Below are 13,741 nucleotides of genomic sequence, written 5' to 3'. Positions count from 1 at the left end.
CTGTGGTTTTGGGCCTGCCCTGGCTCAGACAACATAATCTCTGTATTGATTGGGCCAGTGGGATGTTACTAGTTGGAGTAAGGAGTGTCAGGGTGAATGTATTAAAAAGATCAGTCAAATTAGATGCTCCTTTACACAGGTCTAATGTTACATAAAGGAGTTTCCTGAGGTGTTTTTGGAGGGGGGAAGTTCGATTTTACCACCTCATTGACCCTATGATTGTTATATTCAATTGATTCCTGGGGACCCTCTGCCTAAGTGAAGAATCCTTAATCTCTTGGAACCCAAGAGGGCAGCCATGAGGGATTATGTCTGGGAAAATATTTCCAAAGGTTTTATTCACCCCTCTAAGTCTCCTGTAGGAGCCAGTTTCTTTTTTGTGTCTAGAAAAGATGGGGTATTAAAGCCATGTATTGACTATCATGAACTAAATAAGATCAGTATTAGGAATCAGTATCCTCTTCCTTTTATTCCTGACTTGTACAACCTGCTTATTTGGGCCAAGATCTTTACTAAATTAGATCTTAAGGGGGCCTACAACCTTGTCCGTATCAAAGAAGGGCATTTTGAGTACTTAGTGATGCCTTTAGGACTTTGCAATTCCCCAGCCATCTTTCAAGCTTTAGTTAATGACACATTCAGGGATATTTTGGGATTATTCGTCATTGTGTACATTGATGACATTTTGATATTTTCTAAAGATGTCACACAGGGACCACGTGTGTACAGTTCTAAAAAGGCTCAAGGATAACTTCCTGTATGTAAATTTACCCAAGTGTTCTTTTGCATGCTTTCGGATGGATCCCACCAAGGTGCAAGCAATACAGGATTGGGTTAACCCCAGGGACCCTAAGGCCCTTTAATTGTTTTTTTGTGTTTTGCCAATTTCTATAGGAAGTTTATTAGGGGGTTTCTCAAAAATTGTGAAGCCCCTTACTGACCTTACTTCCAAAGGTGCAGATGTGTCTAGGTGGGGGGCCGATGCTGTTTCTGCATTTTCCAGCCTCAAGGAGGCTTTTGCGTCTGCCACTGTCCTGGTCCAACCCAACCTAGACAGGCCATTTTTAGTTGAGTTGAATGCTTCGGAGGTTGGGGTGGGGGCGGTGTTGTCCCAGGAGTCCCCTTCCCTCACGTACCGCCGACCTTGTGATTTCTTTTCTAGAAAGTTCTCAACCACAGAATTAAACTACGATATTGGTAACAGGAAGTTATTAGCCATTAAATGGTACCTTTAGGAATGAAGGCACTTCCTGGAGGGGGGCAGACATCCATGTGTGGTGCTTACTGACCATAAGAACTTAATTTACCTGGAAAATGCTAAAAGGCTTACCCCCAGACAGGCTAGGTGGGCCTAAAAACATTCGAGCAGATGCTCTATTCAGGAGTCTGTGCTCTGTCCAGCAAGAAAAGCCCAGTCCTCCCCCTATTCTTTCCCTGGGAATGGTAGTCGCCTCAACCAACGTTGAATGGTAGGTGATGAAGTCGCAACATCTAGCTCCTACAGACACCCCACGGGATAAGTTGTTTGTTCCAGTTAATCTGAGACGCCATATTATTCAGAGTTGCCATGATTCCATGCTGGCCGGTCATCCAGGGGTAAAAGGGATGACAGATCTGGTTAGGCAGAAGTTTTGGTCGCCTTCCTTGGGGGAGGATGTTGGTGAGTTTGTCCATTCATGTGAGGTGTGCACCAGGAGTACGGTACCTCGGTCCGCTTAGACTGGGAAGCTCCCTCCCCTACCCATCCCCCGCCCTGGTTGGATATTTCAATGGATTTCATTATTGATCTCCCTATCTCTGAAGGCATGGCCATTATTTGGGTTATTGTGGATCAGTTTTCTTCCTCAGTTGCCTTCATTCTGGGAAATAATCAATGTGTTTATCAATGTTGTCAGGTTTCATGGGGTTCCTTGTAACATTGTGTGCGACAGAGGCACACAGTTCATTTCCAGGTTTTGGAAAGCCTTCTGTGGGCATATTGGGATGGAGTTATCTTTCTCATCAGCATATCATCCTTAGTCGAATGGTCTTATGGAAAGAACCAACCAATCGTTGGAGACTTGGGTATCCACCAAAAATTTGAAACTCAAAGTGCACTGCTTTAAGCTCGCCCCCAGGTTCATCGGACCATTTCCTGTTCTGGAGGTAATCAATCGGGTTGCCTTTAGAATTAAACTCCTTGAGAATTTAAAGAATCCTTATGTGTTTCACAGATCCCTCCTTAAAAAAGCCTGGGAGCCTTTGGTATCCCATACTCCTCCTGGTCCTGTTCTGGTCGATAGTCAGGAGGAGTATGAGGTTTAACAGGTTATTGACTCCCAGAAGGTCAAAAATTCAGTTCAATACCCAATGCATTGGAAAGGGAATGGGCCAGAGAAGAAGTCATGGGTCCCTAAAAGGCATCTCCATGCCGATATGTTGATTGCTGAATTCCATTCTAGGTTCCCGGACAAACTGGGTGGTAAGAGTTCGGAGGTCTCTCCTCAAGAGGGGGTTACTGTTAGGCAGCAAGGGAGACAGACGCAGTCTCACAGGAAGCATATCACCACGCGATGATGTGTCTCTCATTCTCACAGGTGGTCTCCAGACCTCCGGCGGGACATCCCTTGCCCCTCGCTTGCCACGAGGGTCGGGTGTTGCCCCTGAAGGGCAGAGCTAGTAAAGGTTCACGCTTTACGTGCGTGAATCACTCTGTGAGATCCACTTTGAATCTTGGTAGTGCTAGGAGACGGGACGCCATCATTCCCAGAGCTGATGCTTGTCAGGGGTCCCGGGACCCCTAGCATCAGCTGTTGCCAGGGAACCTCTGTTGCCATGTCTCCTGACTTTAATATGTGGTGGGAGGTTCCTTCTTCTGCACACTCTTAGCCCTCACCTGTGCTTCCCTGGTCTGAGGGTAGAGATTGGGTGTGACCTCAGAAGTGTCTGGTGATCTGTGAGGATGCTGGGTGTCGTTTCCCCACTGATCAGATATTGATGACCAATCCTGATGATAGCTCACCAATATAAGTGGCAGGACCACCTTTTTGACCTGTTTCACCAAGTCATTGGCTGAGCAGGCATTTTCTGTGTGTCAAGATGAGCCAGGAAGAACAAAAGAGGTGGGAACCTGGTAAAAGTCAGAATAGGAGCCTCCCGACTCATCCCCAACAGTATATGTTGTGGGGAGAAGGATTGGGCAGTTCAATTCCAACATTTCTTATCCTTTTGTTCTCAGAGAGATAAGCCACCATCAGGTGTCTGGCACCTACTTTTTCCCCTCTCCTCATTCAGAACACATGCACCCTTGACCAAACTCAGTGTGCATGTACATGGAAGAGTCAGGAGAGAAATCTGTTAACTAAACAAGTATTCATTTTACAGCTATCTAAAATGTATGTTCTGCTCTAGGGTCTCTTTGTTCTTGCTCCTATAGGAGTCCTGAGCAGATGAAGTGCAAGAACTTGTAATGGTAATGGTCTACATACGTACCTTTGATAACTCTTACAGCCCATCGGGCTTGCACATCTGAAGTTGGTGGTATCCCTCCCAACGACTGCACCAATCCAATGACTGCCAGTGTTGGCTTTTCTAATTTTGGAGGGAAAACTCCTTTATAAAGTGAAACCTTGTTGTTGTTGTTTTTGACAATGGAGTCATCCATAAATGGATAGGCATAGCTGTAACCAGTGGCAAATATGACAACGTCCACATTCTCCATCACAGAACCATCTTCAAAGACTGCAGAGGATTCAGTGAATTTTCTGATGTTAGGTTTTACAATCACGGTGCCACATGTAATGGCAGTTGGTAGATCATCATTAAATACAGGCTCTTTCCTTAGAGATCTAGAAAAGGAAGTTGAGGAAAAGTGATCACTCAAAAAAGTTATTAATTAAAATTAGCTCTGTAATTAGATTAGCAAGGCACTAGGATTTAGGGAACTACTTTTCAATACCTACATCTACAGTACTTAAACGGGTTGTCTCACTTTAGCAAGTGGCCTTTATCATGTAGAGAAAGTTAATACAAGTCACTTACTAATATTTTGTTATCCATATTGCTTACTTTGCTGGCTGGATTCATTTTTCCATCACATTATACATTGCTCGTTTCCATGGTTACAGACCACCATCAAATCCATCAGTGGTGGTCGTTCTTGCACACTATAGGATAAAGCGCCAGTCTCTCTGGTGGCTGGGACCATGGGAGCGCATATAGGCTAGTTCTTTTTCCTATATTGTGCAAGCACGGCCACCGCTGCTGGATTGCAGGGTGGTCTGTAACCATGGAAACGAGCAGTGTATAATGTGATGAAAAAATTAATCCAGCCAGCAAAGGAAGCAATATGGATAATAACAGTATATTAGTAAGTTGCTTGTATTAACTTTCTCTACATGATAAATGCCACTTACTGAAGTGAGACAACCCCTTTAAACGGAGCCTGTCACCATGAAAATGCAATCTGTCAGCAGCATGTTACAGAGCAGGAGGAGCTGAGTAGACGGATATAAAGTTTTATGGGGCAAGATTCAGTAGAACTTGTATTTCATCCATTTTAATTTCTGCTCTTTTTGGTCTTTGAAGTCAAGAAGGTGGTCCTACTAGTGACTGGCAGCCTTCCCTCTATGAACGTGTATATATACCATATTTTTCACCAAATAAGACGTATTTTTTCCCCTAAAAGTGTGGGGGGGAATGCCCCTGCGTCTTATGGGGCAAATACTAATGAGAGCTTCCTTTATGGAAGTGCTCATTAGTACTGGAGGACCAGGAAGTGGTGAAGGCTCTGTACTAACCGCTTCCTGGTCCTCGGCGGTCAGATGTGATGGGGCTGCGCTCAGCGTGAGGGCACTGTGCGCGCCAGATCACAGTACAGCTGATGGAGGAGGAGGAAGAAGAGCGCTGGAGCAGCAGCATCCGTAGCAGGAGAGGCAAGTGTTTTATTTTATTTTATAAAACATGTGGCAATATGGGGCTGCTAGGGGGTTATCTGAGGCAATATGGGGCTGCTGGGGGGTGATCTGAGGAAATATGGGGCTGCTGGGTATGATCTGGGGCAATATAGGGCAGGCTGGGGGCTGATCTAAGGCAATATGGGGCTGCTGGGGGCTGATCTGAGGCAATGGGGACTGCTGTGGGCAACTGAGAGGCAATGGGGGCTGATATGAGGCAATGGGGACTGCTGGGGGCTAATATGAGAGGTAATAGGGGCTGATATGAGGCAATGGGGGCTGCTGGGGGCTGATGTGAAGCATATGGGGACTGATGAGAGGCATGGGGCTCTTATCTGAGGTCTGATTGGGAGTCATTCACATTGGGGTCTGAGCTGGGGTCTGATTGCGATCTGATCTAAGGTCTTGTTGGGGTCTTATTAACATTGGGGGTCTAATTGGGGCTGTTAGCTGAGGTCTGATTAACATTGGGGGTCTGATTGATGGTCTGACCTGAGATCTAATGAAAAATATTTTTCTTTTATTGTCCTCCTCTAAAACCTAGGTGCATCTTATGGGCCAGTGCATCTTATAGGGTCAAAAATACGGTAGATAGTGGTCAATCACTGACAGGACCCCCATCTCAGACTTTAAAGACCAAATTAAAGACCAAAAAGAACAAACATTTAAATGGAATATAAATTATACTGAATATTTTCCCATAAAACTCCTCCTGCTCTGCAACATGTTGCTGGGAGATTGCATTTTCATGTTGACAGCTTCCCTCTAATAAAACTAAGAACATTTAAACGTGTTCTTTGGGACCAGATTGATAGCCTGTTCTTATCACAGGCAATCAATATCTAATGGGTTTGCAAAACTCCCAGCAATCTTACTAATCAGCTGAATATAGGGGCTGTGGCTAGGGATGAGCGAACACCTACAAGTTCGGGTTCGCCAGGTTCTGTCGAACTTCGGCTCAAAGTTCGGTTCGGGACCCGAACTTGACCCCAAACCCCATTGAAGTCAATGGGGACTAGAACTTTGGGGCACTAAAATGCCTGTAAAATATACATAGTAAGGGCTAGAGGGCTGCAAAAGGAAGCAAAATGGGGGTAAGAGCAGGACAATTGCCCTGCAAACAAATGTGGATAGGGAAATTACTTAGAATAACATAGAATAGAAAAAAATTAAAAATAATAATCTTGAACTAGGAGGCGAAAGTCAAGTTGAGTAGGAGGTTGAGGAGGAGGTGGACATGGCGGTGTAGGTGGAAGCGGCAGTGGAGGAGGAGGAGGTAGCAACACAGTTTTAGTTTTTTTCTACTGTTTTTTCTTTAATTTTTTTTTTCATTTTTTGGTATTTTTTTTAAATAAATTCTGGAAGACCCAAAAACATTGGGAAATAGAAGAGAGAATGCAAAGAGAATGTGCACTGGAGTATAACAATGGCTGGGTGCGGCCGGTATACTTGTCTACTCAGCACAAGGTACGGGCAAGTCATTTGGGATCCATGCCAGGTTCATTTTAATAAATGTTCTCTTGTCTGTGATCGCCCCCCCTGCAGTGTTAAACACATGTTCGGACAATACACTGGCCGCAGGGCAGGCCAGCACCTCCAAGGCGTAAAGAGCAAGCTCAGGCTATGTGCCCAACTTGGAGACCCAGAAGTTGAATCATTTAGTACGTGTAGGCGTGTGCACACATATTGTTCCACCATGTTGCTGAATTGCTGCCTCCTGCTAAGACGTTCCGTATCAGCTGGTGGTGCTGGTTGTTGTGGCGTGCTGATAAAGCTTTTCCACATTTCGGCCATCCTAACCCTCCCTTCTGAGGTGCTAATGGTGCCCCAGCTGCGTTGGCGACTTCTTCCTCCTCCTCTGCCTTCTCCTTGTGCTTCCACTGAGCCGCCGCTGTCAGGTGGGAATGCCATCAGCAGCGCGCCTAGCAGCGTACTCGCGCATCTTCCTATCACGCTCCAGTGACTGAATTAAAGATGGAACGTTGTCCTTGTAGCGGGGATTCAGCAGGGTGGCTACCCAGTAATCAGCACTGGTTAGAATGTGGGCAACTCGGCGGTCGTTTAGCAGGCACTGCAGCATGTAGTCGCTCATGTGTGCCAGGCTGCCCAGAGGCAATGACAAGCTGTCCTCTGTGGGAGGTGTAGCGTCTGTATCCTCTGTTTCCCCCCAGCCACGCTCCAGTGATGCCCATGAGCTGCTTTGGGTGCCACCCTGCTGTGAAAACTGTTTCTTCTCCTCATCATCCTCCTCCTCCACATCCTCCAGAACTGTGCATTGGCTGGACAGTTGTGTACCTGGCCTCTGTTGGTGCAGTAACCCACCCTCTGAGCCACTTGTGAATAACTGGCCTGATAACCGAGGATATGATCCCTCTTCCTCCTGTGCCATATCCTCTTCCATCATCGCCCAAAGTGTTTTTTTCAAGGAGGCATAGAAGTGGGATAGTAACGCTGAGGACGGCGTCATCTGCACTGGCCATGTTGGTGGAGTACTCGAAACAACACAACACGGCACACACGTCCCGCATGGAGACCCACTCATTGGTGGTGAAGTGGCCCGCATTTTCTGCAGCAGCTCTAACATATCGGGGTAATTTTTCAGAAACCTCTGCACCACCATTCAGCACATGCGCCAGGCAAGGGTTGTGCGTCAAACCGGCTAGGCCCAGAGCTGCTACAAGATTATAAGGGCTATTTAGCCTCTGCTGGATGCCTGAAGCGCAGTGTTCCTCCAGCCTTGGTGTATGCTGGTGGTTCACTGTTCCTGCCTTTTAACATCTGTCCAGTGAGGGCCACCCTTGTGGTCATTGATGTTATTATGGTGTATTTTTCCCTTCTTATCTTTTTGTTATGTTCAGGGTGTTGTATGTCTTGTGTTATGTTACATGGCTGGTGATGTTTGGTGTCCAGCATGTTTGCTAGACATTCTCCTGTCTCATGTTTATTGCAGCTATGGGTGTCCTGGGTTCTTGTGTGTTTGTGGTTTGTGCATGGGTTCCAGTCAGTATGTCTGTGGCAGGTAAGCGTGTTATGGGTTTCGCTTACCTGCCAACTCCATAAGCTGTATGTCTTCCCCTCTCCTTGCAGCCTGGCCTCAGATAGAGACTCCTGTTCCTCCATGACTGGGATGAACATCTCTTCCTAGCTCCTTGGTGAGGGATTACCAGAGCGACTCAGGGTCTCTAGGAATCCAGAGTATGAGCTGTCCTACCATCGGGGTCCACTCATATGGTGAGGAGTCAGAGAGAGGATTAGGGATGCTGTACGAGGTTACCTGCTCCCTTATTACTCCTTTTGGCCAGGCTGATACCCTTTTACCCTTTGACACCGCATGGTGGGGGGCTTCCCCCACTCCCCACCGTGACAGTCACATGATGCACCAGATAATCACAGCCATGCCATTAGTAGGCATGGCTGTGATGGATGCCTACAGCTTAAAAGCTTTTTGATTGGCTGCAATGCAGCCTTTCAACAAGCTTTATTAAATGCCTGAACACCGAACTCAAACTTTTCCGGCAAAGTTCGGGTCCAGGTACCCGAACTCACAAAGTTCGGTATGGACCCGAACTTTACAGTTCTGGTTTGCTTAACACTAGCTGTGGCACTCCACTAAGCGCTGGATCCCCTTCATTTTTTGCCAGACATAGTGCCATATATAAGCACACTTTATTCAAGTAAGTAGGCATATTTATTTAAATGGACAGGAGTCCATTCACTTCAAGCCCCTTGCAGAGTCTCCTAAGTAGAGATATCAAATTTCTGTAAATTCGAAAGTGCTTTAACTGTCATTAAAGCAGTGCATGGCATTCTGGTTCTTTCCGTATCACCTTTATTTTTGTGGCTGATTTGTTTAACTTAAAGAAACACCACCATCATATTCCGCAAAGTACACAGTCATGCATATGGACAGGAGTAAAATGTATCAAAAATATTAACCTACTTGTTCACAGGTACCAAACCATAGTGGCTATGGTTAAATCTTTTCTCCATCATTCTTTCATAGAGCCAGTCGGAAACTACCCTTGGTAGAATGTGGTTTAGAAAGCTCTGATATCGAGTAAGATAAATCATGTCCCAAGGATAACCGTTATCCCAAACACGACTCATAATCCAAGAGCCACTTCTGGTGCTTAGCACAACCTAAAACAAAAATAATGATAGAGAAGAAGAATATAGAATATAGAAGAAAGAAACAAAAAAGGAAAATCTGGTCGTCAGAAAGTCTTGCTTCAACCCCTCGTACAATACATACTTGACATCTTTGCTGAAGTCACTTAAATCTAGAATATGTCAAGTATAGATTTGTTTCACATCATAATGCTGTCAGGCAGCATCTATAGAATATTATCTATTGTCGGGATCTGTGTGTGGGGGCAAAGGTGTCAATGACACTTTACTGGTTTAAAGGTCCCAAATGTATTTAGCCCCAAATATACAGTAAAAGCAAAGCTGTGCCAAATTGGCACATTTATGGCGCATCTGATTTTAGATATATTTATGATGTAAGTGACCAAAAAAGTATAATCGAATACAGTATGCATCACCTGAAAAGAGAAGTGGTATGCGATGCACCATTTTGTGCAAATTTGAATTCCAGCACCAAATTTATCGTCCATTCTGAACCACTATGATAAATTTGGCGTGTGTAGATGTAAATGTGTAGACTGCCTGTCTAAGTACACTGTCTACACTTTACATGATTAGTGAATCTGCCCCAGTGTTCCATTGGTTAATATTTCTACACCAGCTCTATTTGGCATTACTGGTTCTGATCCTGCATTTGAAGACACTTTAGGGCAGGCATGTCCAAACTGCGGACCTCCAGCTGTTGCAAAACTACAACTCCCAGCATGCCTGGATAGCTTACATCTATTAGGGCATGCTGGGAGTTGTAGTTTTGCAACAGCTGCAGGGCTGCCGTTTGGACATGCCTGCTTTAGGGTATAACCACATGGTACAGTCCTGTTGCAGCTGCACTCAGTCCAGTGCCATTTGGCCTCAGCATTTTCCAGTACAACTAATAAAGACCAAGCTGTCTATTCAGTCTGCATTGTTAATGACCACACAGTATTAAAGATGCTGTGTGGCCATTAACAATATAGACCTGTACTAAACAGTGTGGTCTTTATTCATTTAATATTGCCTGCTGCAACCATATGGTGCTCGACTGCAGTGCGACCACACCATGTGGTGGTCCCCTTATTGAGTAGTAATGAGCACGGCAGAAAGAGCTCAGCTGTTTGAGGATCCTCTCCAGTACACATACTTCCAGTTTTCCCATTTTTTATATTGATGAGCTATCCTTAGGTCTTGTTTCAGAGTAGCTCCAGCATTGAACTGAACGCAACACTGAAGTATCCAACTCTGTCCACTACAGATGATGCTGGAGCCAGCAGGGAGTGTGGTGTGTTTGTTGGATCCCTGCAGATCAGATATTGGTGGCCCATCCTGAAGTATGACTATAGATTCCTCGTCACAGAGTTTTGTCTGACAAATCTACAAAGTTGACAGTACCAGCAAAGTGGATAATATTTTAGGAAATCTCATCTGAACTCTGCTTAAAAAAATCCACAGTGTAAACTGACCTGTGGTCAGAATAAAGTTCCTATTCACACTAGTCCTGATAGTATAAGCTCTGCAAAATATGTTTTTCCTTCTCTCCCAAGCGTAGCGGCCAGTATTGCAGAGTAGTGGTAATCCTATGAAAATTAATGAGATTGCTGCACGAGTTGCAAAAAATCCAGCTGTGTGGGTTGTTTGTGACTTGAGCGGCAACACCATTACTTTCCATGGGATCACTGCTACTGTGCTATCCTGGTCGCTACAGATGTTGCGTGAACAGTGTCGCCGTTCCCTTATCAATCAATTTGAAAACTATGACTATTTGGGATAATGCCAAGTGTGGGTGAAGTTTTCAAGCACGAGTGAGTGATCACTTCTCAAGGGCTGTTTTATTTATTTAAAAAAACATTTTCCGCTAACTTGTGACAAAAAATAAAAACTTCCATGAACTCACTATGCCCATCAGTGAATACGTTAGGGTGTCTACTTTCCAAAATGGTGTCATTTGTGGGGAGTTTCTACTGTCTGGGCATTGTAGAAGCTCAGGAAACATGACAAGTGCTCAGAAAGTCAGAGCTGCTTCAAATTGTGGAAATTCACATTTTTGTACCATAGTTTGTAAATGCTATAACTTTTACCCAAACCAATAAATATACACTTATTGCATTTTTTTATCAAAGACATGTAGAACAATAAATTGATTTTTATATAAAAATTTATATGGAAATGTAGTTTTATTTGAAAAATTTTACAACCGAAAGTGAAAAATTTCATTTTTTTTCAAAAATTTTGGTCAATTTCGATTAATATAAAAAAAGGAAAAATGTCAGCAGCAATGAAATACCACCAACCGAAAGCTCTATTAGTGAGAAGAAAAGGAGGTAAAATTCTTTTGGGTGGTAAGTTGTATGACAGTGCACAGTGCACAGCTCCATAGAAATGAATGGGTCCGGATTCAGTGCGGGTGCAATGCGTTCACCTCACCTTGCCCTTGTGAAAGAGGCTTTATAGTTCTGGCCATAGGTGTCCGCAGCCTATTGCATTAGGGTGTTCGTATGTATATATATATATATATATATGTTATATACACACATACAGTACAGTTATATTACCCCTGTACATTATACAGGGGTAATATAACTGAGGAGGGCTATCAGGGGACATTATACAGGGGGTAATATAACTAAGGCTACTTTCACACTGCAGTTTCTGGGTCCACCTGTGGGATCCATTTCAGGGCTCTCACAAGTGGCCCAAAACGGATCAGTTCAGCCCCAATGCATTCTGAATGGACAAGGATCCGTTCAGAATGCATCAGTTTGCCTCGGTTCAGCCTCCATTCCGCTCTGGAGGCGGACACCAAAACGTTTTGATGTCCGTCTGACGAAACTGAGCCAAATGGATCCGTCCTGACTTACAATGTAAGTCAATTGGGACGGATCCGTTTTTACTGACACAATATGGTGCAATTGAAAACGGATCCGCCCCCCATTGACTTTCAATGTAAGTCAAAAATGATCCGTTTGCATTATTATTATTATTTTTTGTTCATGGTAATGCAAACGGATCCGTTCTGAACGGATACAAGCGTTTGCATTATAGGTGCAGATCCGTCTGTGCAGATACCAGACGGATCCGCACCTAAACTCAGGTGTGAAAGTAGCCTTAAGGGGTATCAGGGTACATCATAGAGGGGTAATATAAGTTATATTACCCCTGTATAATGTCTGACAGCCTTCCTCAGTTATATAACCCCTGTATAATAATGTACCCTGATACCCCTTAGTTGTATTACCCCCTGTATAATTTAACCTGATACCCATCAGTTATATTATAAGGGTACATTATACACGGGACAACCGAGGAGGGGTAGCACTGTGGGACAGGATACATACTTCTTTTTTATAATGCGTTATATAGGTCCCGGACCGGAGCAGCTGGGCACCAAGTTCCCTTTCAACACTATCACGCCAAACCGTTGCCACCATCACCTCACTAGCAGGTGCGCGGGGCACGCATCGTGACGTCAACTCTGCCGCCCAGACGGGACCACTCGCAGGCTGAGCCTGCGCAGCAAACATGGCTCTGCCTCTGCCAGGTCCGCCCCCTATGTGAATTACTAGCTGCCGCCCGCAGCCAGGTATTGCAATTTACAGGGCCAGTCTAACAGTTAAAGTTGAATTAGCAGGGGGGGGGCACGCCCCGTTCGCACGCCTATGGTTCCGGCAGAGAACAGCCTGCTGGAGTTCTCTGGAGTCTGCATTGCCGGATGTTACAGGTTTTTGTCCATCTGATTCCTTGATCCCATTTTGGTGAATGAGGCAAATGGGCATTGCGGTAACATCTGGCTATACCGGATCCAGAGAGGTCCAGCAAGAGTCATCTGCCAGAACAGCCTGCCACAGAGCTTACTACAAGTGTAAAAGAAGCCTTACATGAAAGGTTAAATTGAATCTGTTTAATGTTTAATGAAATGATACAGAATGGTTTTTCTTGCTTCCATTTATAAATAGGGATGCCTTGTTACTGACTTACCTTTTTAGCTGTCCGGGCGAGCTCAACAGCAATATCTGCTCCAGAGTTTCCTAAACCAACTATAAGCATATTTTTTCCAGTATAATTTTCAGGATGCTTGTACTCTCTATTGTGCATGTACTGGCCTTTGAACTTCTCAATGCCTAAAAAATTAACAGGATTGTACAGTTTATAATGATACTGAATATATATATATAAAAAAAAAAAAAAAAAAAAAAAAATTCTAATAAAACCCTAAATAGGTCCTTAAATTTGGAAGTAGGAAAATGTATTTTGGAACGAAAGCCCAATAGAAGCCATTTACAGATGGAAGAAGTAGATGCTATACAAAGTTTTAATGGTATAGTAAACACCAGCATTTTTCATCTTAAAGTGTAGCCCCAGCATACTAATCTGTGCTTTCTTACACTGTACAAGCATCATAAGATTGCCCATTTATACAACTGTGCCATCTGGCAACACTTTAAACATTTTTGATAGGAATGTAGCCCACCAAATACCTGGATCTGCATATTACACTTACTTGTTTTCGGGCAACAAGAGCAAATGAGCTCCTAACAAGCCCTGCCTCTAATGCCTCCTTATGCAAGGTAGCTATCCTATAAGTCAATGTTCAACCTTTAAACAGGCCTTCAGACATGACTCGGAAAATAATTAAGCCTGTTTAAAAGGTAGAACATTGACTTATAGGATAGCTAACTTTCATCTGG

The 13,741-nt window shown here is 44.3% G+C and overlaps 1 protein-coding gene across 1 annotated transcript in view; it reads right to left on the bottom strand.

Annotated features, from left to right (window-relative positions):
• LOC122943240 (dimethylaniline monooxygenase [N-oxide-forming] 3-like) overlaps nucleotides 1-13,741 on the bottom strand; it is a 114,956-nt gene that overhangs the window by 20,576 nt on the left and 80,639 nt on the right. The window contains exons 5-7 of the mRNA XM_044300826.1: nucleotides 13,032-13,174; nucleotides 8,875-9,074; nucleotides 3,472-3,827 (exon numbers count right to left, since the gene is read on the bottom strand). Of these exons, the coding sequence (XP_044156761.1) occupies nucleotides 3,472-3,827; nucleotides 8,875-9,074; nucleotides 13,032-13,174 (699 nt within the window). The remainder of the gene's footprint in view (nucleotides 1-3,471; nucleotides 3,828-8,874; nucleotides 9,075-13,031; nucleotides 13,175-13,741) is intronic.

This window comes from Bufo gargarizans, chromosome 7, assembly GCF_014858855.1.
Source record: "Bufo gargarizans isolate SCDJY-AF-19 chromosome 7, ASM1485885v1, whole genome shotgun sequence".
Taxonomy (NCBI): Eukaryota; Metazoa; Chordata; class Amphibia; order Anura; family Bufonidae; genus Bufo; species Bufo gargarizans.
The sequence above is the reverse complement of the archived record's forward strand: the minus strand, read 5'-3'. Positions and strand labels throughout refer to the sequence as shown.